Source organism: Corylus avellana, chromosome 8 (genome assembly GCF_965113065.1).
Source record: "Corylus avellana chromosome 8, dhCorAvel1.hap1.2, whole genome shotgun sequence".
In the NCBI taxonomy this organism is placed as follows: domain Eukaryota; kingdom Viridiplantae; phylum Streptophyta; class Magnoliopsida; order Fagales; family Betulaceae; genus Corylus; species Corylus avellana.
Window position 1 is genome coordinate 16,324,950 of NC_142497.1, and position 22,914 is coordinate 16,347,863.

Below are 22,914 nucleotides of genomic sequence, written 5' to 3' on the forward strand. Positions count from 1 at the left end.
ATTGCAAATTTTTAAAGTTCGATACACTAAATTGAGAGTTTTTAAGCTTTGGGAAGAAAATTGCAAAAGTAATGAAAGTTCAAGGAGATTAAGTGAAGTTTCTCCAAATAAAATTATTTATTTGAAAGTAGAAGTGTCAAAGAGATGTAAGTTTGGAAGTTTACATACCAAAAGGGCAAAAGTTTGAGGGGGTACATAGTTTTACCGCACTTCAAATAAACTTCATAAAAATGGCATTTTTGAGAGTTTATGTCCAAAAAGGTCACGTGTGGATCATTTGACATAATTTTTGTCCAATTTGATAGGAAATGCTGACAAAGGGTGTTAATTGTAACATGCATATAATGGTACTTGGATGGGGTCCATACCAAGCTTGAGGACACCAATCTGAACACATTCAACATGGACGGTTGATTGAATGTAACCTCTCATGATCGATCTCTTCCATCTGAATCAAGAGTGATAAAGTTTTTTCCTTGTAATCTCTTTTTCCTTAATCAATTAAAAAAAAAAAAAAAAAAAAAAAAAAAACACGGATGATTCCAATACCACCAATCTTGTAGACATCCTAGCCGGAGAGGGATTTGGAGGGGCCACCGGCCACCAGCATGGACTGATTTGGCCACCCCCTTGCCAGACCTCCACTTTTATTTTTAATTTTTTAGTTTTAGTTTTAATTTTCAATTTTTTAGTTTTAAATTTAATTTTTTTTTATATTTTTAAATTTTATATATTGTAGGTCTATTTTAAAAATAAAAAATAAATAAATAAAAAAACTGTCACGTTCAGCACGCAAAAAAAAAAAATTGTTCCTTTTATTATTATCTAACAACTGGTTTCACGACATGTTAGAGAATAGAGAGAGCTTTCATTTTCGTGCAGTTGTTCGACATTCTATCTTGCTCTAAATCAGAGTGATGGATTTCGTGAATATTCAACTCTCAAAATGTTAAACAACGTCAACGTGGATCATCCAGCGAAAACGTGGGGGGAATGAGAGGAGCTGCCTGCATACCTAAATATTCCTAAATGAAATAGAAGCAGAAATATAATCTTATCTTAATACTCCAATCACAGACCTTACCTGGGAAAACCAGTATAAAAGAAAACAAAACAAAGCAAAGTGAATCAAACTAATCAATCTTCTAACCCGGCCTCCTAATCATGGTCACCGACATCCAATGCTATTCCTTCCTCTTCTTTGTGTCTCTCATCTCAACCCTCCTAATCCGATCCATCTTCAACAAATCCAACGGTCTTCACTTGCTACCCAGCCCACCCGCCCTCCCAATCATCGGCCACCTCCACCTCCTCACACCATCCTTGCACAGCTCCTTGCACCGCCTCTCCGCCAAATATGGCCCTCTACTCTATCTCCGCCTTGGCGCGTCACGGTGTACGTCTACTCGTTTCCTCGGCCTCTGTAGCTGCAGAAATCTTCAAAACCCATGACCTCGCCTTTTCATATCGGCCTATACTCGACTTTTCTGAAAAGCTACAGTTTGGAACTTCAGGGTTCATCAATGCCCCGTATGGGGACTATTGGAGGTTCATGAAGAAGCTGTCCGTGACTCAACTGTTTGGCAAGCGACAGGTCAGGTTCAAAAGTGAAGTCGATAGAAAATAATAAATTTAACTATTTAATTTATATTTTATTGTTCTCACTCACCTGCATGTGAATTCAAAACTCTTTTTAATAGCTAAAGTCATAAAAATTTAATCATTTCATTTATATTTTAACATTTTCACTCTCTTGTATGTGAGCTCAAATTCATTTTTAATAGCTGAAGTTCAGTATATAAAAATTTAATTAAAATGAAAGGTGAATGATGATAATATAATTTTATACAATTTTAATTAAATCATCACTTATATCAAAAATTTAAACGAATCGAAAGAAAATATATATATATATATATATATATATATATATTATTTAATTATTTAATTTATATTTTAACTGGTTGAGTGGTCAGAGGCTGTTCGACGTGAAGAAGTCGAGAGGTTATTGAGGAGAGTATTGAAGAGTGCTCAGACGAAAAATGGTGTCGCTGAGGTGGGTGCTGAGCTGATGAGACTTACGAACAACGTGACATGCAGGATGGTGATGAGCAGTAGGTATTCAGAGGAAGAAGGAGAGGCAGAGAGGGTTAGAGACTTGGTGAAGGAGACCTCTGAGGTGGCAGTAAAGATGTGCTTTGGGGATGTGTTGGGGCCTTTGAAGAATCTGAGTTTTTGGATGTACGGGAAACAGGCTATGGATGTGGCCAGAAGGTATGATGAGCTTTTGGAGAGGGCCATGAAGGAGCACGAAGAGAGAGGGAACTGCCACAGGGATGATAAGGATTGGATTGATATATACTCTTGGAGGTTTCTCAAGATGAGCAGGCTGAGGTTAGGATTACAAGATCCCATGTCAAGGACTTCATTATGGTAATTAATTTCTCCTCCCTAGCTAATTTACTTTTCTCTCTCTTTATTTAGCTCTTTCAATATAGATTACAAGGCTCTATATTTTTCTTTTTTTTTCCTTTGCTTTCTGCAGAAAAAAAGCATCAACATTCTCAACTGATATTGTTTGACTAACAAAAGCTTTTTTCTGCGCCACTAACTATTTAGCCAAAGCATTCATCAATGCTTATTTCTCCTTTTTATAGTCATTCGCTTGATTTCCCCTCACATAAATGCTGCAGCTTAGCCCCCTACAAATGTAATGGGAGAAATCATACTCATCAACGCTTTGAATTTTTATCTTATACCAGGATCTTTTCAATGGGGGCACTGAAACCTCAGCACAAGCAATGCAATGGGCAATAGCTGAGCTAATTAATCACCCTTGTGTGTTCAAGAAGGTCAGAGAGGAAATAGAATCCGTTGTGGGAATTAAAACTAGACTTGTTGAAGAATCAGATATCCCAAATCTCCCTTACTTGCAAGCGGTTGTGAAGGAAACACTAAGACTATACCCACCCGGCCCTGTGGTAATGAGAGTGTTAATTCTTGTGTTGGCTTAATTCAGTTCCAAAATACAGAGGTTACTGTTTACGGGCTCAAACACTGATATAGAATGCTCAGAATCTCCACCGTTCATAATGTAGATTCATGTGTTATGAATGTCCCTGCAAAATTTCAGCTCAATCGGACCACAAACGCCAATGATCGGAGCTGTTGATCAAGACTGGACAGCATTTTCAGAATGCTGTTTCACCCATGTCCGGACATGCCTTCCCCGAGTCCAGACCACATTTCCAGAAACTCAAATTTTGCTCCGCAAAGCCGTGTCCGGACAGCTCATTAACATGTCCGGACATCCCGTAAGTTTTAGGCCCAAAAACATGATTTTAAGTGGGTTAGGTCTAGAGTTTTGTCGGGGGTATATATACATCATTATAGAAGAGAGAGGTACGAATTTTCACCCCCAGAGAGTTCGTTGGAGGCTGTGCTAAGAGAGATCATATATGGTGAACGTTAAATTGAATCTCTTAGAGTTTTAGTTATTCTTTTGATAAATCTACGGTTGATAAGTCTATCGGAGTTCCGGTAAAAGGAAATCATATAGAAGAATTATGCCAGATGTTTTGGAAAGGGCTACTGCGGTAGAAGTCAAGTGAGTCGCTTGTCGTGTGCAAGGAAGTGTCAATTGCAAAGGTTTTGTAACCCTTCTTGTATTCCTTATTCTTCTTATAGTGGACTGATTTCTTGGGTTTGGCTATCCCGGAAATGTTTTACATTTAGAGAGTTTTCTAAATGGTTTCCTTTTCGTAACCAAATATCTGTGTTCTTGAATGTTTATTTCATATTTGTATTTGGTTGATCTTTTAACTGCTAGGTCAGATCTTATTCCGCTTAATATTTGTGAATCACCTAGACAGTTGGATAGGTGTTGTTTGGAGTCGTTTTAAAATTTTCAGAGAGAATGCTGCCAAAACTGCAAAATCAACGGGTTTGATATACCCGAAAAAACTCAAGTGGCAATCAATCTTTATGCGATCATGAGGGATAAAGGTTCATGGGATGATCCTAATAAGTTCCTTCCAGAGAGGTTCTTGGTTTCCTTCAAGGATCAAAGTGGACATAAGTTCAATTATGTTCCATTTGGGGCGGGGAGGAGAGGGTGCCCAGGAACAACACTGGCATTCAGCTTGATGAATATTGCGGTTGCATCTTTGGTTCAATGCTTCGATTGGAAGGTTCATGGAGATGGAGATGGAGGCAAGATTGATATGCAATCGGCACCAGGCATGACCTTGAGCATGCTTCACCCACTCACAGCTTGTCCAGTTGTTCACTTCAACCCATTTGCTGCTTCAATGTAATCGTATGCATACACATTAAAAAAACTTTTGTATTTGATTCTTCACTCAACACCAAATCTACATGTGTCTCCTGTACCGGGTGGTGATGCAGACCATTAATTTTATATTGCGTGATGTTGTAGTATTGTGGATCGGGATCTCTACAATATTATGTCTGCATTAATTGCAAGAGATTCTTGCAATTGTGAAAGGCTTTGGATGAGACCTATCTATCGAAGCAAGTGCTTGGGGGGGCCCGATGGGGCTGGTTAGGTCCTCTCACAGTTGTACTTTGGTTTGGCTTGTCAAAGTGAAACAATAAAAAATAATAATAATAATAATTGTTTGTGGCATTTGTCCAAATGCATTAAGTTGTTGTGTTCTTGCCTGGTGAAAACATTAGGCTTATTTTGCAGGATCACATTCATTCTTTTAGAATGAGATAACTCAACTTACCAATTAAGCAAAATGAATATCAACCCTACAACTGAGAAGATCTTATGTTTTGATCGGAAAAATCGAGTAAAATTAATTCAAGTTAAGCAGATTAAGGAGTGAAAGAGTTCCATCCAAAATTAGTTTGGTTTAAGAAATTGGCATCCCCTTAGTTCCCATTTGGAAATGATTGCGACGGAGTCGAAGTCCACAGAGAGAGACGGATCTTTGTTTCATGGGCCTTAACCTTAGGGACTTTGGTGGTATTCTTCCTCCTCTTCCTCTTATTGAGCTTCTTGATCAGTGAACTCTTAGAGTCTATTTAAGATTGCATTTGAGAAATAGAGTTTTTAAGTCAAAAAAATAATTTTTGACAAAAGCTTCCTTTTAAGTTTTTCATCTTCATTAATAATTGGACCACGTTCCATTCATCCCATTTCTTTACTTTCTTTGCAGGGTTGAGTGAATCTAGCTCATTGAATATTTGGCAGTTGCTGCCGGCGCGTCTTCTTGATAAGAAAATCTTCAACCAAGAATACTTACAAATTAAGACAACGAAGATCAAGCTCAGAGTGTTTAATTGATTGGGGTCCAAGAGAGGTCATTTTCAAAGTCAAAGAAAGAGATTGTTTATATTTATAAGAAAAATGTTAGGTGTTTTCTTAGTTCTATGTGGATATTATTTTATAAAAATACAAAAAAGAAGAAGTTATTCTTATTTTTTTCATTTGGTATTTATAAAATAATATCCACCTAGGACTATTAGTACACTAAGAGAATACTTAACATTTCTCTATTTATAAAAAACCCAAATGTTTTCTTTTTATGGAATGTTTTTCGGCTAATTAATTTGATTTCGTATCCCACACTCTATTGGACACATTCTTGAACTCCCCAGAATAATGGGATGTCATTAATCCACGTGATAGAGACTAGGATTTAATAGAGCAAGGACTTTTGAGCTAATAATTAATTGAAAAAAATATCACAAGAATCAAATTAAGTAGTTTAGAGCCATGCCAACTGAATTTTTTATTTTTTATTTTTTTTTTAACAATTTCTAATGAGAACATGACCAGATGGAATCAAGTATTTTTTTATTATTATTATTATTCACCAATTTTAGTAGCAGGAAGAAATTACATATTAAAACAAAGAATACAACGTGAAAGAGAATATCTATGGAAATATAAAATGAAAAACAGAATAAAAGAAAATAAACACAAGAATTTTTACGTGTTTCGGTCTATGACCTACGTCCACAAGATAAAACTCAAATGACTACATTAGTTTTGCTCTTATTCCTTGACATTGTTACAATACAAAAGACTCATTTATAGGATAATTAAGGAAGATAAGTATCGTTATCAAATCAATCATATTGAACCTTTGTGAGATAGGTCAATATAAAAGAGATTCACAAGTACTGATGGAAAAATTGTTGTGAATGCAGTACTTGTGAGTGTTATGTTTCATATTGAACCCTTAAACTCCTATCCATGTCATATCAAAACCACTTGCCATAGGACAACAATCTTGTAAGTGCAGGTGACAAACTCTAGTATGATATGTATGCACATTTTCTCCCCATCTCATGCTCTTACTTCTTATTTTCTCTTTCAAAGCATTTCACTGACGTAGGCATTGTAGTCTCCCGTTGATACCTCCGACGAGTCACCTAGGCTGGCTTCTTGTTTCCGCAGGTCTCCTTGCCAAAATTATTGGTGTGCGATCCATGTATCAACATTCTAAAAAATAAGTTTTATTTTTTTAGATATGGTGACCTTGTTGTTTTCTTATTTTCGGCATTTAAAAAATATATATATACAATTAATTAGAGCATAAAGTGCGGTGGCATTAGGAATATTTTAACCGTTGCATATATATGGTCCTCTAATTAAATATTTTCAACGTGAATCATGAATCATTATTATTCTTTTTAGTACACCTTGCAAGCCAAGATAATGGGATGTTTGCTACATCGATATCTCTTTAATTATAAATAATGAATCTTAATCCTCTGGATTTTTCAAGATAAATTAATGATAGTCTTCGACTAACTAATCTGTACAGTGTACAATATATATTAATCACAAAGATTATCCTGGTATTTTTAATTGAAGGATGTAAGCGGAACAACTTCAGCCATGCGCACCATGAATTTTATTGGTTCATATATATATATATATATATATATATATATATATGATCTGCTGATATCTATAATGGATTCACCTTTAAAAAATTATCTATGAAGCTAATATCGTACAAATTAAATTAAAACATTAGGCACAACTATGTAAAACTAAAGAGTAATACTAGAAATATGACTTTTGTCGATGTGACTTTTAAATTCACTATTGAATTTGAGAAAATCATTATTAAATTTTGATGATAATTTTAAAAGTCACATGCATGATCTAATCTGGAGATAAAAGGAGGACAAAAATCCTACTTCTAGCATTACTCAAAACCAAAAGATGGCAATAATATATAGTTTTGAAACTGTTATTGTAAGTAAATCTTTCCAATTGTATTGAAATGTTTTACATGCCATGATCATCTGGTATGCATATTTACTGACTACGTACGAGCTAGCCTTGTGTTTTAAAGTATGTTTATATTTACTCGGTATGTTATACTGAGATTTATACTATTTAAAGAAAGAGGAATTTCATAGAATGTTTGATTTTAAAAAAAAAAAATTAATTGTTTTAAAGAATGTCTAATTTCTGAAAGAGAAAACTTATAAAGATTTATGTACTTCTAATTCTTACCTATGGATAAGCGAGAGATAAACTTACCTTTTTGGTTCAGCAAGTACTAGTGATGAGTGCATGGGGGTTAAAACACTTACCTATGGTAATCAAATGATGAGTAGGAGTTAAATACTTATCAACCATAAGTATGTAATAGCACCTTGTGGATTATGGGATTATTTTTCTTACTGAGTTATTATTGAAGTCAGGGAATTAATTACAATGGCCACCCCGATAGCACATCGAGGTTTGATGCGACCACCCCTGAGCCATGAGGGTGGTCACAAAAACCCCGAAGCTTATGTTGGCCGACCAACCACTACAAGAAACTGACTCATCAGGGGCGACTTATTAGGGGCGACTTTATAGTCGCCCCTAATACTCAACTATTAGGGGCGACTTTTAAAAGTCGCCCCTAATAGTTACTTATTAGCGTCCACATAAAAGTGGACGCTAATAATGGGTTGAAAGGGTTACTATTAGCGTCCACTTTACAGTGGACGCTAATAAGTCGACCCTAATATACACGCGGGAATTATTAAAGGGGCGCGAAAAATTTAAGGGGCCAAAAAAAAACTTTTAGCGTCCAAATTAGTCGACCCTGATAGTACACCTTTAGCGTCCACTTAAGTCGACCCTAAAGGGTACGTAGAAAAAATTAAAAAAAAAAATTAAAAATTAAAATTGATGAGCAATAGCGTCCACTAAAAGTGGACGCTAAAGACCCATCATTAGGGTCGACTTTCAAAGTCGACTCTAATGCTTAACTATTAGGGGCGACTTTATCGCCCCTAAAGAGTAGGTAAAAAAAATAAAATAAAAAATAAAAAAATAAATTGATGACCAATAGCGTCCACTAAAAGTGGACGCTAAAGACCCATCATTAGGGTCGACTTTGAAAGTCGACCCTAATGCTTAACTATTAGGGGCGACTTTATCGCCCCTAAAGAGTAGGTAAAAAAAAATAAAAAAATAAATTGATGACCAATAGCGTCCACTAAAAGTGGACGCTAAAGACCCATCATTAGGGTCGACTTTGAAAGTCGACCCTAATGCTTAACTATTAGGGGCGACTTTATCGCCCCTAAAGAGTAGGTAAAAAAAATAAAAAAATAAAAAAAAAAATAAATTGATGACCAATAGCGTCCACTAAAAGTGGACGCTAAAGACCGATCATTAGGGTCGACTTTGAAAGTCGACCCTAATGCTTAACTATTAGGGGCGACTTTATCGCCCCTAAAGAGTAGGTAAAAAAAATAAAAAATAAAATAAAAAAATAAATTGATGACCAATAGCGTCCACTAAAAGTGGACGCTAAAGACCCATCATTAGGGTCGACTTTGAAAGTCGACCCTAATGCTTAACTATTAGGGGCGACTTTATCGCCCCTAAAGAGTAGGTAAAAAAAATTAAAAAATAAATAAAAAAATAAATTGATGACCAATAGCGTCCACTAAAAGTGGACGCTAAAGACCCATCATTAGGGTCGACTTTCAAAGTCGACCCTAATGCTTAACTATTAGGGGCGACTTTATCGCCCCTAAAGAGTAGGTAAAAAAAAATAAAAAAATAAATTGATGACCAATAGCGTCCACTAAAAGTGGACGCTAAAGACCCATCATTAGGGTCGACTTTGAAAGTCGACCCTAATGCTTAACTATTAGGGGCGACTTTATCGCCCCTAAAGAGTAGGTAAAAAAAATTAAAAAATAAATAAAAAAATAAATTGATGACCAATAGCGTCCACTAAAAGTGGACGCTAAAGACCCATCATTAGGGTCGACTTTCAAAGACGACCCTAATGCTTAACTATTAGGGGCGACTTTATCGCCCCTAAAGAGTAGGTAAAAAAAAAATTAAAAAAATAAATAAATAAATAAATTGATGACAAATAGCGTCCACTAAAAGTGGACGCTAATACTTAAGTATTAGGGTCGACTTTGAAAGTCGCCCCTAATAGTTAAGTATTAGGGTCGACTTTGTGGACGCTAAAGAGTATGTAGAAAAATAAAAATAAAATAAAATTAATGATCTGAAAAAAATGAAATTTTAAATTTTAAATTTTAAATTTTATAAAGTTTATAAAATTATAAATTATAAATTATAAATTTTCTAAAAAATAAAAATAAACTTTTATAAAATTATAAATTCTCTCTTAATTTGAAATTAAAACTTTTATAAAATTAAACTCTAATAAAAAATGAAAAATTAGTTCGATCGAAGATTCAGTTCAACTCTAAGCATTTTATATTATATTAGTGTATTAGTTATAAAATGTTATTTCCCAAAAATTTACCTCCGATAATATGTCATTATTTATTTTATATAAATTATCAGATATTCGATCGATCGTGATAGGATCAAATGCTTGATCAAACTTTAAACAAATTAAAGGTTCGTTCAAACATCCGTTTGGTCCTAGATCAAACTTGAAACAATTGAAATTGAAGGATTGATCGAATATCCGATCAATCATAATGAATTAATTCGATTGATTATGATAAGATCAAATGATTGAAACAATTGAAATTGAAATTGAATTAATTCGATTGATCGTGATAAGATTAAATGATCGATCAAACATCCGATCGATCCCAATGAATTAGTTCGATTGATCGTGATAAGATCAAATGTTTGATCGAACATCCGATCGATCCTAGTGAATTAGTTCGATTGATCGTGATAAGATCAAATGATCGATCAAACATCTGATTGATCATAGTGAATTAGTTCGATTGATTGTGATAGGATCAAACATCTGATCAAAAATCCGATCGATCCAAGTGAATTAGTTCGATTGATCGTGATAGAATCAAATGATCAATCAAATGTTCGATCGAAAATCCGATCGATCAAACATCCAATCGATCCTAGTGAATTAGTTTGATTGATCGTGATAAGATCAAACATCTGATCGAAAATCCAATCGATCCTAGTGAATTAGTTCGATTGATCGTGATAAGATCAAATGATCGATCAAACATCTGATTGATCATAGTGAATTAGTTCGATTGATTGTGATAGGATCAAACATCTGATCAAAAATCCGATCGATCCAAGTGAATTAGTTCGATTGATCGTGATAGAATCAAATGATCAATCAAATGTTCGATCGAAAATCCGATCGATCAAACATCCAATCGATCCTAGTGAATTAGTTTGATTGATCGTGATAAGATCAAACATCTGATCGAAAATCCAATCGATCCTAGTGAATTAGTTCGATTGATTGTAATAGAATCAATTGATCGATCAAACATCCGATTGATCCTAATGAATTAGTTAGATTGATCATGATAAGATCAATTGATCGATCAAACTGAATACAATTGAAGGTTCAATCGAACATTCAATTGAACTATAAGCTTTTTATATTATCTTAGTGCATTAGTTATATTATCTTTGGATTTTGTATTGATCTTATAATTAATTATAAGATAAATATCAACTTAATGATCTTTATTATAAAAATTTATTAAACGGAAATTATTAGTTAATATTATAATAATAAAAACATATTACAGGAGAAAATAAAGAAAAACAAAAATAAATAAAATAAATAAAAATTAAAAAATTATAAGTATAATTTTTTTTTTTTTAAAAAAATAAATTTGAGGCTCATTAGGGGCGACTAAGTCGCCCCTATTGAGTGCGAAAAATAAGCGCCATCCAGTGGCGGGTATCTGAAATTTTCGGATCAAAAATTTCATAAACCGCGTCTTTTTTCCCCCAAACCTTCAAAACACCAGAATCCTCCCTAACACCCCTCTCACTCACCTCCCTCATCACTCTCACTCTCAATCTCTCTACCGCTGCTCTCCCAAACTTTGACCGACGAAAGCTTTCATACAAGGCTTTGCTGAGAAGCTGAAAGAGGGAGAGAGAGAGAGAGGGAGAGAGAAAGAAAGAGAGAGGGTGGATCGTTCGGGGAAGCCAGAGAAGAAAAAGAAAAAGAAGGGGAGAAAAATCCTCGAGGTAACCTCTTTAAACTTTAAATTTTTGCAATTTTTGTGTTAATTTTTGGGTTTTGTTTGATGTGTTTGTATCCATTGCGAATTTGGGGTTGGATTAGTGACTGTATTCTTTCGATTTTTTGGTAGTGCGGTTTCAGTTTACCCTCGGTTTGATTGCCGAGAAAGTGGAGGGAAAGATAAATGCTATTTGGGTATTTTGGTGTTTGATGTTTCTGGTTCTGAAAGATGGAAAATTTGTTATTGATTAAAGGATTAATGGTTCATTAACAGACAACCTGGTTGTTTTATTTATTTATTTTTATTATTATTATTATTATTATTATTATTATTATTTTGGTTTTTATTTGATGTGTTTGTTTCTGATGTGGTTTAGGGTTAGATTAGTGACTTTATTTTGTCAAGAGTTTGCAATGCAATGTGGGTTACTCTCTGTTTGGTTTCTGAGAAAGTGGTTGATGTTCCTTGTTCCGAACGAGGAGATGTTTATTGACCAACCAAATAATTGTATTAGAAATGGGTGCCAAGTTATTCATCAAAAGGAAAAAGGGTGCCAAGTTGATTTCTTGTTTCAACCAAAAAGAGAAATCCTTAGTTCCTTAGCAAAGAAATTTGTGATTGAAGAAGTTGAATCCTTCTATCCTCTGACATATTCTCAGTTATTAAGTTGGCTTCTCGGCTTTTCTGTGCAAAATGTGTCAATTAATGTATTTGAAAACATGTCAATTTGCATTACCACTGCAGGGTGAGAATTAGTGATATATTTAATCTTTGTTGCTTTTTCAAAATCAGCAAGGTCAATAAGCTATAATCTTTTATTAATGCTATTTCTTCTCCTAAATTTATATGAAATGTTAATCATTCATTGACGGCCCATTTTGTAGACCTTAATCACAGTTATGTGCTAAAGTTGTTATTTCTCTTTGATGTTGTGAGGAAGTATCTGTGGATAAATCAGTTTGCAGGTGTTAATATGTTAAAGCATTTTCTGTTCTGAGGTTTTCAAAGAGTGCTTTGCTTGATAAAATTAAATTACAAGTTCCAGTTAATCAAGTCTATGCATTTGTTTGCTTAATTGTTCATTGTGTTGTTTGTGTGCTGTCTAATTAGTGGCCATTCTTGCATGCAGTTCTCAAGGAATTATGCCACTACCACTGGGCAAAAGGAAGAGAAGGTTAAGGTAATTGAACTTGTTAACCTTCAACACGTTCTGGGGTACTTTCCAATATTCTAAGCAAATATTTTCTTTTCATACATTATACATATATGCATGTGTTTGTGTTATTTTGAGTTTCATACCATATGGTAGACTTCGAAGAAAAGAATTGTTTTGAAGGACCAAATATACTTTAAAAAATATATGATAATTTTTTGCTCTATATTTCCTCATTGTGTGCTTTGTTCTAGTTGTTTGGGAGATACATGTATCAGTCTTACAAATTTGCCCTGCATCAAACATTTACGTTGATTTAAGTGGAACATAGTGATATGATTAAAGAATTGCAGTTGAAAGTGAGATTATTCACATATTTATTAATGTTGAAGCTCAAACATATATTCTGATTTGGGGAATGATAGCTAGCACGTAATACTGACCAAAATTTCACCTTTTTTTTTTTTTCTTTCTCTTGGCCTATGTTAAATTTTTTTTTTTTTTTAGTATTAATTTAGCTATTAAACTTATGCATGTTCAGAAGCAAATGTAAGGTCTAACCACTAGGCCCTTGTAGCGATTGGGGAGGGTGAAGGCTACCCCATTAGGTAGCCTGCCATTATTGTTTGGTTTTAAAAAAAGCTGTCAATACTCAACAGATCTTACATAGATGTGTAACTTCACACATGTAGCACACAATGAAATTCAGTTTACTCTCTGTTATGATCTGTTTATTGCTTTCGTATTTCGTGTCAGATCCCATCATATGGATTTTGTTTTATCTTGCTTTGTTGCTTCTCCTTGAAATTACAGGTGCCTCTAGCTATGTTTGGGGGATCTGGTAACTATGCATCTGCATTATACATAGCGGCAGTAAAAGGAAATGCTCTGGAAAAGGTTGAGTCTGAGCTTCTTGACCTTGTAGAGGCTTCTAAGAAAAGTCCGACCTTTGCTCAGTTCGCAAAGGATCTCTCAGTCCCAGCAGATCATACAAGAGTGAAGGCCCTCCAGGAAATCTCTGCTGAAGCTAAATTTTCTGATCTGACAAAGAATTTCTTGGGTAAGAAGAGTTGTACTTTGTGGTTGAACTCACGATTTTACTGATTCTATGCATTATGCTGATTCATAATTTAAATGCATATTCTTGCAAGAATCTGACTTTGACATACTATGATGTATGCAATCCTCTGTAATTTCTTGTAGCTTTGTTGGCTGAGAATGGGAGGCTGACACATTTAGATAGCATCACTAAGAGATTTGTGGAGTTGACCATGGCTCTTAAGGGAGAAGTGAAAGTAATAAAACTAGGTGGAGGCGAGAAGCTGAGAACATTACCTTTCTTTACCTTATGAGGATATATAGTACTTCTATCTAACACAAGAGCTATGTGCCATGACCCTTCAAGATCACATATCTAAGCCATCCTGCAATCCATTTAATATGCTCATTCAAACATTTGATAATATTGTTGGTTGGAGTTTTGTTTTCATGATGCCCTTGCAGATATTTCATCAACCGATTGTTCTAGTTAGTTATTCCTTGGTTGCTTAATCTGTGGAAGATAAATCTTACTATTTCAGACAACCAACCTTAACAATTTCTCAATCAATTCAAAGAGTTCAATAAAAGAGGAGGCTTTCATGTGAACAAGCATGTCAAAAGGAAAAAAAAGAAAGAAAGAAAGCTTTAAACGGACTATATGTACATTGATGTTTTGAATTTTTTTAGCCACATTTATCTTTAGTTTCACTCAAAACAGAGTACAATATTTTTACTCTTGTCATGATTAATAGACAAATTGTTTAGGACACATTCAATAAATAACAGGATCCAGTTATAGGAGGCAGCTTGCTTTTGACATACACAACTAGCTATGTTGCTCCTCTCCTTTTGCTCATAATTAACATGTATTAGTGGGACTGTTATTGATATATATTAGAAGTATTGTGGTTACGAGTTAGCCGATGTATGTTACTCATACCAGTGTTCCCTGGTACTGCGATCGATCGCACTTGGAGTGCGATCGATCGCAGTACCAGAGGGTTTTCAAGTAGGTTTTTTATATTTTGCGATCGATCGCACTCCAACTGCGATCGATCTCAAAATGTCGAAAACCTACTGGTACTGCGATCGATCGCACTCCAAGTGCGATCGATCGCAGTACCAGAAGGTTTTCAAGTAGGTTTTTTATATTTTGCGATCGATCGCACTCCAACTGCGATCGATCGCAAAATGTCGAAAACCTACTGGTACTGCGATCGATCGCACTTGGAGTGCGATCGATCGCAGATTATTTTTTTTTAAATTTTTTAAGACCATTAGGGTCCACTTTGTGGACGCTAATGGTTAACCATTAGCGTCCACTTTGGTCTGGACGCTAATAGTTAATTTTTTATTTTTTATTTTTTTATTTATTTTTTTAATTTTTGAGGACCATTAGGGTCCACTTTGTGGACGCTAATGGTTAACTATCAGCGTCCACTTTGGTTTGGACGCTGATAGTTAATTTTTTTATTTTTTTTTAATTTTTTTTTAGGACCATTAGGGTCCACTTTGTGGACGCTAATGGTTAACTATCAGCGTCCACTTTGGTTTGGACGCTGATAGTTATTATTATTTTTTTTTTTTAAGGACCATTAGGGTCGACAAAGTCGACCCTAATGGTTAACTAAAAGTGGACGCTAATGCTTGCCTATTAGAGTCGACTTTTGCTTCCGTGTACATCATCTTTAGGGTCAAAACCTTGTGACTTTTAGGGTCGATAAAGTGGACGCTAAAAGTGATCATTAGGGTCGACTTTTAAGTGAACCCTGATAATCAAACATTTGATCATTAGGGTCGGACTATTAGCGTCGACACCTTTAGGGTCGAAAAGTCGACGCTGTTGGCAACAGCGTCCACTTTAGGACCTTTAGGGGCGACTCAGAGTCGCCCCTAAAGACCTAATTTCTTGTAGTGAACCCCTTGGGGTGGTTGTCTACCTATGGGAGAGACAACTAATTAATACCTTCTCTTTTTGGGTGTCTAGAAAAAAAAAAAGTGTTAGCGTATTCTTGGGAGAATAAGAATTCCTTAATTTTTTTTTTTTTTTTTTTTTTTTTTTTTTTTTTTTTTGATATTGTTACCCCAAAAAAAAAAATTCCTATTTATAGGAGAATTGAGAAAAATAAGTATGGTTATCAATACTTGGTATCAAAGCCGAGTAATTTTATAAGTCTCTCTTATGTCACTCTTGTGTTCCTTCAAAAATGATGTGGCTCTTAAAATCAACATTTGATCAAAATCTAATAATGATCAATTACAAGTTCAATGGTGATTTTAAGAGCCATATTATTCTTGGAGAGACACAAGAGAAACTTGTAGCATTACTCATCAAAGCCACATAATTAACTTCCTGAGATGAGTGTTTGGATGCATCTGGTTAGGGAGTTACATTCAGTGACTCGCATGTGAGGCAACTCTTGTACACATTAAACTCTTGAATAAGATTTCGAACGCCACCAAGATTTGCCTTCACTCGGTAATATTGGAAACACGAAATATGGTTGTTTTAGTATAATCGGTGTGCTCATAAACTAGTCAGCATCGTTAACTAAAACCTATTAGCCTCTGTCGCACCTTATTCGTCTAAACGTTGAGGACCATGGTAGCATCATTAGGGGACCACAGTCACTTCATTTAAACGTTGAGTACTTATTTTATGGTTTAAATTAAAAATTTAAAGATTTGATGGTATATATATTATCACGTCATTTAATATTTTAAAAATGTAACACCATGTATATGATTAGATACAGTAAAAGAAAATTTTGACCATAAAATATATCTTCATTCCACTTGAGGATCGATCATATTCCCCTTTTAGAATTGGTATTAGGCACCGGAGTAAAATATTTTGTCATTTTCAATTTAAAATATTTTTGGGAAAATGGCTATAATTTAGTATAATGCTTCCACCCTTCTGTGCAGCTGTGCTCGATAGTCTCACAATCGATCTGTTTGCAAGTATGCATGACCAAGCTGTAAACAAGACAACTTCAAGCAGCAATGCCTGTGCAAGCTTGGCTCATTTACACTACTCATCACGAGCTCAAACTTATGATTTGGACAAATGCCACAAACACTTTTTTTTTATTATTTCACTTTGAAAAGCCAAGCCAAACCAAAGTACAATTGTGAGAGGCCCCAACAAGCCCCATCAGGCCCACCTCGAGCACTTGCTTGAATAGATAGGTCTCATCAAAAACCTTTTACAATTGCAAAAATCTCTTGCAATCCAGACATATGATTGTAGAGATCCCGATCCACAATACTACAACATCGTGCATGCAGTGGCGGAGCCACATGTCGGCCAGAGGTGGCCGTGGCCCCCCCAAGAATTTTTTTTAAAAAAAAAAATTAAATGGGATCAGCATTAATTTATTGAGATTTTTTTTTTTTTTTTTTCAAAATTGGGCCCTCCATTCTCCTGAGAGCTCATTTGTTTTTTTCTAAATAGGGCTCAATGCACTGCAGCTGGCCCCTCCATATTAAAAAAAAAAAAAAATTAGTTTATGTTTCTTTTGGGCCTTTGGCGGCTTCATGGTCTGATATTATTTATTAAAAAAATTTTGTTTTCCCTTTTCTCAAATCTCAATTTCATGCATCTTTCTCTTCTCCCTCTCTCCGGCTCTCCCCCTCACTGCCCTCATTGACTCATGAGTCCCTCTAATATATCAATTTGAGCACATATTTGTAAACTTTTATAGATTTTTTTTGTGATGTATATATTGTGTGAATTATCAAATTTTCAGTGTGAAAAAAAATTTTAGGACTAAAAAAAAAAATTTAGGACGCAAAATTTTTTTTTTGCGACCCCTACATTCTAATACGTCTTGCTCCGCCACTGCGTGCATGCAATATAAAATTAATTGGTCTGCATCACCACCTGGTACAGGAGACACATGCAGATTTGGTGTTGAGTGAAGAATCAAATACAAAAGTTTTTTTTTATGTGTATGCATACGATTACATTGAAGCAGCGAATGGGTTGAAGTGAACAACTGGACGAGCTGTGAGTGGGTGAAGCATGCTCAAGGACATGCCTGGTGCAGATTGCATGTCAACCTTGCCTCCATCTCCATCAACCTTCCAATCAAAGCATTGAACCAAAGATGCAACCGCAGTATTCATCAAGCTGAATGCCAGTGTTGTTCCTGGGCACCCTCTCCTCCCCGCCCCAAATGGAACATAACTGAACTTTTGTCCACTTTGATCCTTGAAGGAAACCAAGAACCTCTCTGGGAGGAACTTATTAGGATCATCCCATGAATCTTTATCCCTCATGATCGCATAAAGACTGATTGCCACTGCAGTTTTTTCGGGTATATCAAAACCATTGATTTTGCAGTTTTGACGGCATTGTCTCATTGTCACAGGGCCTGGTGGATATAGTCTTAGTGTTTCCTTCACAACCGCTTGCAAGTAAGGGAGATTTGGGATATCTGATTCTTCAACAAGTCTAGTTTTAATTCCCACAACAGATTCTATTTCCTCTCTGACCTTCTTGAACACACAAGGATGATTAATTAGCTCAGCTATTGCCCATTCCATTGCTTCTGCTGAGGTGTCAGTGCCCGCAATGAAAAGATCCTGGCATAACCACATAAGATCGAGAAAAATTCAAAGCCTTGATGTTAGAGGGCTAATCTAAGCTGCAGCCTTCCTGTGAGGGGAAAGCGAATGACTATAAAAAGGAGAAATAAGCATCGATGAATGCTTTAGCTAAATAGTTAGTGGCGTAGAAAAAGGCTTTGGTTATTCAAACAATATCAGTTGAGATAAATATATATATATAGAGAGAGAGAGAGAGAGAGAGAGAGCCTTGTAATTAATCCATATTGAAAGAGCTAAATAAAGAGAGAGAAGAGTAAATTAGGGAGGAGAAATTAATTACCATAATGAAGGCCTTGATATGGGTCCTTGTAATCCTAACCTCAGCCTGCTCATCCTGAGAAACCTCCAAGAGTATATCAATCAAATCCTTATCATCCCTGTGGCAGTTCCCTCTCTCTTCGTGCTCCTTGATGGCCCTCTCCACAAGCTCATCATACCTTCTGGTCACATCCATAGCCTGTTTCCCGTACATCCAAAAACTCAGATTCTTCAAAGGCCCCAACACATCCCCAAAGCACATCTTTGCAAACACCTTAGAGGTCTCCTTCACCAACTCTCTAACCCTCTCTGCCTCTCCTTCTTCCCCTGAACACCTACTGCTCATCACCATCCTGCATGTCACGTTGTTCGTAAGTCTCATCAGCTCAGCACCCACGTCAGCAACGACGCCTTTCTTCTGAGCACTCTCCTACACTCTCCTCAATAACCTCTCAATTTCTTCACGTCGAACAGTCTCTGACCGCTCAATCTGTTAAAATGTAAATTAAATGATTAAATTTATATTTTTCTCTCTATTTAAACTTTTGAGAAAAATGATAATTTAAAAAATGGTATTCACCTCCTATTTCAATTACACGAAAGTGAGAATGTCAAAAATATAAATTAAATGATTAAATTTATCATTTCTTTTCGACTTAAGCTTTTGAAATAAGCAGTAATTTAGTCTGACCTGTCGCATGCCAAGCAGTTGAGTCACGGACAGCTTCTTCATGAACCTCCAGTAGTCTCCATACGGGGAAGTAGAGAACCGTGAAGTTTCAAACGGTAGCTTATCAGAAAAGGCTAATATAGGCCGAGAAGCAAAGGCGAGATCATGGGTTTTGAAGATTTCTGCAGCTACGGAGGCTGAGGAAACGACTATACACCGTGTCGCACCAAGGCGGAGATAGAGTAGAGGGCCATATTTGGTGGAGAGGCGGTGCAAGGAGTTGTACAAGGATGGTCTGAGGAGGAGGTGGAGGTGACCGATGATTGGGAGGGCCGGTGGGCTGGGTGGCAAGTGAAGACCTTTGGGTTTGTTGAAGAAGATGGATCGGATTAATAGGAGGGTTGAGATGAGAGACACAAAGAAGAGGAAGGAGTAGCATTGGATGTCGGTGACCATGATTAGGAGGCCGGGTTGGAAGATTGATTAGTTTGATTCACTTTGCTTTGTTTTGTTTTCTTTTATACTGGTTTTCCCAGGTAAGGTGTAGAGCTATGACTGAAGTATTAAGATAATTAGATTATATAGGAATTAGGTATGCAGCTCCTCTCGTCGTTCCCCCACGTTTTCGCTGGATGATGGGGGTTACTCTTAAGGTATGATCCACGTTGTTTAACATTTTGAGAGTTGAATAGTCACGATATCCAACACTTGAAGATTGATACTTTGATTCACTTTGTTTTGTTTTGTTAGTTTGGTATTGCTTCTGGGTTTTGCGCCCCAGCTGGTAAGGTCTATGATTCACGTATCGTATCATATATATATATGGAACTAAATTAATTAAGGTGACCAAATCTTACGTGCATGTGTGTGATTTGTCGTGCTATCCACACACCATAACCATCACATAGTCATCTTATAACATGTAATCCAATATCGGTCATTATAATGGTGCCGCAGGAAAACTTAGTACACATGCACTTTCATAAACATAACATCATGGAGCACATGATCTTTATGCATGCTCTTTCATAAACATCATAGTTGGGCAGAATGACTGAAGTTGTTCTCCTTAATTATCTCCTTCAATTAAAAATACCAAGATAATCTTTGAGATTAATATTGTACAGCTTAATTAGTCGAAAACATCGATCCCATTATCTTGGCTTGGTATACTAAAAAGAATAATTATAATGATTCATGATTCACGATGAAAATATTTAATTAGAGGACAACATTCTCTATATAAAAAAATAATAAAAATAATTATTGGACCACATGCAACTATAAAAATATGGTTCCTAATTCCACTTACAAAAAAAAAAAAAAAAAAATTCCTAATTCCAACCACAATACTCGTATCAATTTACGAAGAAAAAAAAAAATTGCCATGTTTTGCATAAATTACAATCTATAATCAATAAAATCTCAGAGTCAACGCCATGCGCCCCGCGCACACTTAGACCGCGCAACTGATAATGCCAATCCGCAGTTTATATATATATATATATATATATATATATATATATATATATATATATTCTAACTTGAATTCTTTTATAATCCCCAATTGCAGGGAATCTCTGTTCATGTAAATCTAGCAGCACTGTGACAATCAATCAATATTCTACAAACATAAAATCTCTAGCTCTGTCATGATTCAAAATTAGATTCTAAGCCTAAATCAGTTTCAAAAGTATTACAAGTTTGAACTCATGCCAAATCCAAATATTATGCCAAGACAGTGACAAATGAATACCAAACTATTGGGACACAATGTCTTGTTGCTCCCAGCGATTTTTCTAAAAACATGCCATTCGGCGCAATCAATGCACTTGAGTTTGTTTTCCTTAATTTTAGGTGGATTCACAGCTAATGGTCCAACACAAACATACACATATAATGATGTCAGAGAGAGACAGCTTTTGGTGAAGATGAAAGAGTTGTATATATGTATTTACTTCAAACTTGTGAACAGCCGCCTATCTACTCCCACGTAGTTCTATAATAATTACCAAATTCATGTAGGTGAGCTATGTTGCTTGTTTTTGTTTCCAAGTTGCCAAGAGATGAGAATTAGGAATTAGACGAAAGATTTTTCATTTTTATATATATATATATTTTGTAGGTAGACTAAAGATTTGTTGGTCGTTAAGCATTCCCGCCGTGCTCATCAAATTTATTGTTTATTTTGGTTATAAAAAAATAAAAAAATAATAATAATAATAAAAAGAAAAAAAAATTATATTCCTTCATTTTAGCTATCAACTTTTTTAAAACCGACTTAGAATTTTTATTATTTTATTTAAATATTCTTTTTTTTTTTAATAAAATTTTTATTCTTTCTTTATGTTTTTCAAAAATTCCTTGAAAATATGACCAGGAAGAAGACTTAAGTTTTTCAAGTAAAGACTTTTTTTATACAAGATGGGAAACCAAATTCGATGACATATTCTATCAAGAATATTTGAGCAAGAGCGATCCAACGGACTCCTACTCTGGACTCATTTTGTACCTTCAATCACATTGATTTTGGACCCTTTAAATCCAGCTTGTAAACATAGCAGTATATATGTATGTATGAATACTGCAAAATCATTGGCACACTGTAATGTTATGGTGAACCCTCATATATATATATATATATATATATATATATATATAGTACATTGAAGAAAGCGAATTGAATAAATTTTAATTAAGTAGCGCGCATTTCCTTTTCGGTTGTAGAGCATGCTAGCATTGATAACCCTAAAGAGTTTTGAGGGCTACCAATCCTCGCCTTGATGAGAGGGGATGCGGCTGCCAACCCTCACCCTTGTGAGGGGCTACCAACCCTCACCTTTAGAATATATATATATATATATAATTTAAGTAGCGCGCATTTCCTTTTCGACTGTAGAGCATGCTTGCATTGATAACCCTAAAGAGTTTTGAGGGCTACCAATCCTCGCCTTGATGAGAGGGGATGCGGCTGCCAACCCTCACCCTTGTGAGGGGCTACCAACCCTCACCTTTAGAATATATATATATATATATAATTTAAGTAGCGCGCATTTCCTTTTCGACTGTAGAGCATGCTTGCATTGATAACCCTAAAGAGTTTTGAGGGCTACCAATCCTCGCCTTGATGAAAGGGGATGCGGCTACCAACCCTCACCCTTGCGAGGGGCTACCAACCCTCACCTTTAGAATATGGGTGGGTATCGGTTTAAGCGGTTCGGTAATCGGACCAAATTTATCGGTTAATCGGTTTATTAACCGATATTGTTTCGATAAGCTTTTATTCTGAAAATTTCGGTTAAATTGGTAATTGGTTAAAACGGTTCAGTTAAATCGGTTACCGTGATACACCTCTGTTTCAAACAAAATCCACCAAAAAAATTGTCGACCCCCCCTTCCAAAAAAAAAAAAAAAAAAAAAAACATCAAGCATAGAAATAAACAATACAAAAAAATAAATCAAATTGTTTTGATGAATCCTTACCTAGATGAACGGTGTGCGTGTAAGGAATGAGAAGAAGAGAGGGAGGGAGGGAAGGAGTGAGGCGTGACTCGTCAACGTGAGATTGCGAGAGTCAAAGACCATGAGAGGGTGGCGGCCGCCAGAGAGGCAGAGGGTGAGCCGTGAGACCGAGAGACCATGAGAGCCTGAGAGGCGAGCATTGAGAGTTTGAGAGGGGCGGCCAAAATGGAAAAGAAAGAGATTTAGGGTTAAGGTT

General features: G+C 35.6%; 2 protein-coding genes and 1 pseudogene across 2 annotated transcripts; 2 read left to right on the top strand and 1 right to left on the bottom strand.

Annotated features, from left to right (window-relative positions):
* The first annotated feature begins 1,161 nt into the window (after positions 1–1,161).
* Positions 1,162–4,316, top strand: LOC148584190 (cytochrome P450 705A12-like; annotated as a pseudogene).
* Positions 4,317–11,326: 7,010 nt separating this feature from the next.
* LOC148584191 (ATP synthase subunit O, mitochondrial-like) lies at positions 11,327–14,102 on the top strand (the record flags this gene model as incomplete). The annotated part of the gene is made up of 4 exons (XM_088518787.1): positions 11,327–11,464; positions 12,590–12,640; positions 13,427–13,673; positions 13,817–14,102. Coding segments are annotated over 4 exons (585 nt in total), but the record flags the coding sequence as incomplete, so codon positions are not given.
* Positions 14,103–17,620: 3,518 nt separating this feature from the next.
* Positions 17,621–19,655, bottom strand: LOC148584192 (cytochrome P450 705A5-like). The gene is made up of 3 exons (XM_088519269.1): positions 19,218–19,655; positions 18,549–19,016; positions 17,621–18,244 (listed from the first exon to the last, which is right to left on the bottom strand). The coding sequence occupies exons 2-3, from the start codon at positions 18,906–18,908 to the stop codon at positions 17,621–17,623; spliced, it is 984 nt and encodes a 327-aa protein (XP_088375395.1). The 5' UTR covers positions 18,909–19,016; positions 19,218–19,655.
* Positions 19,656–22,914: the final 3,259 nt, after the last annotated feature.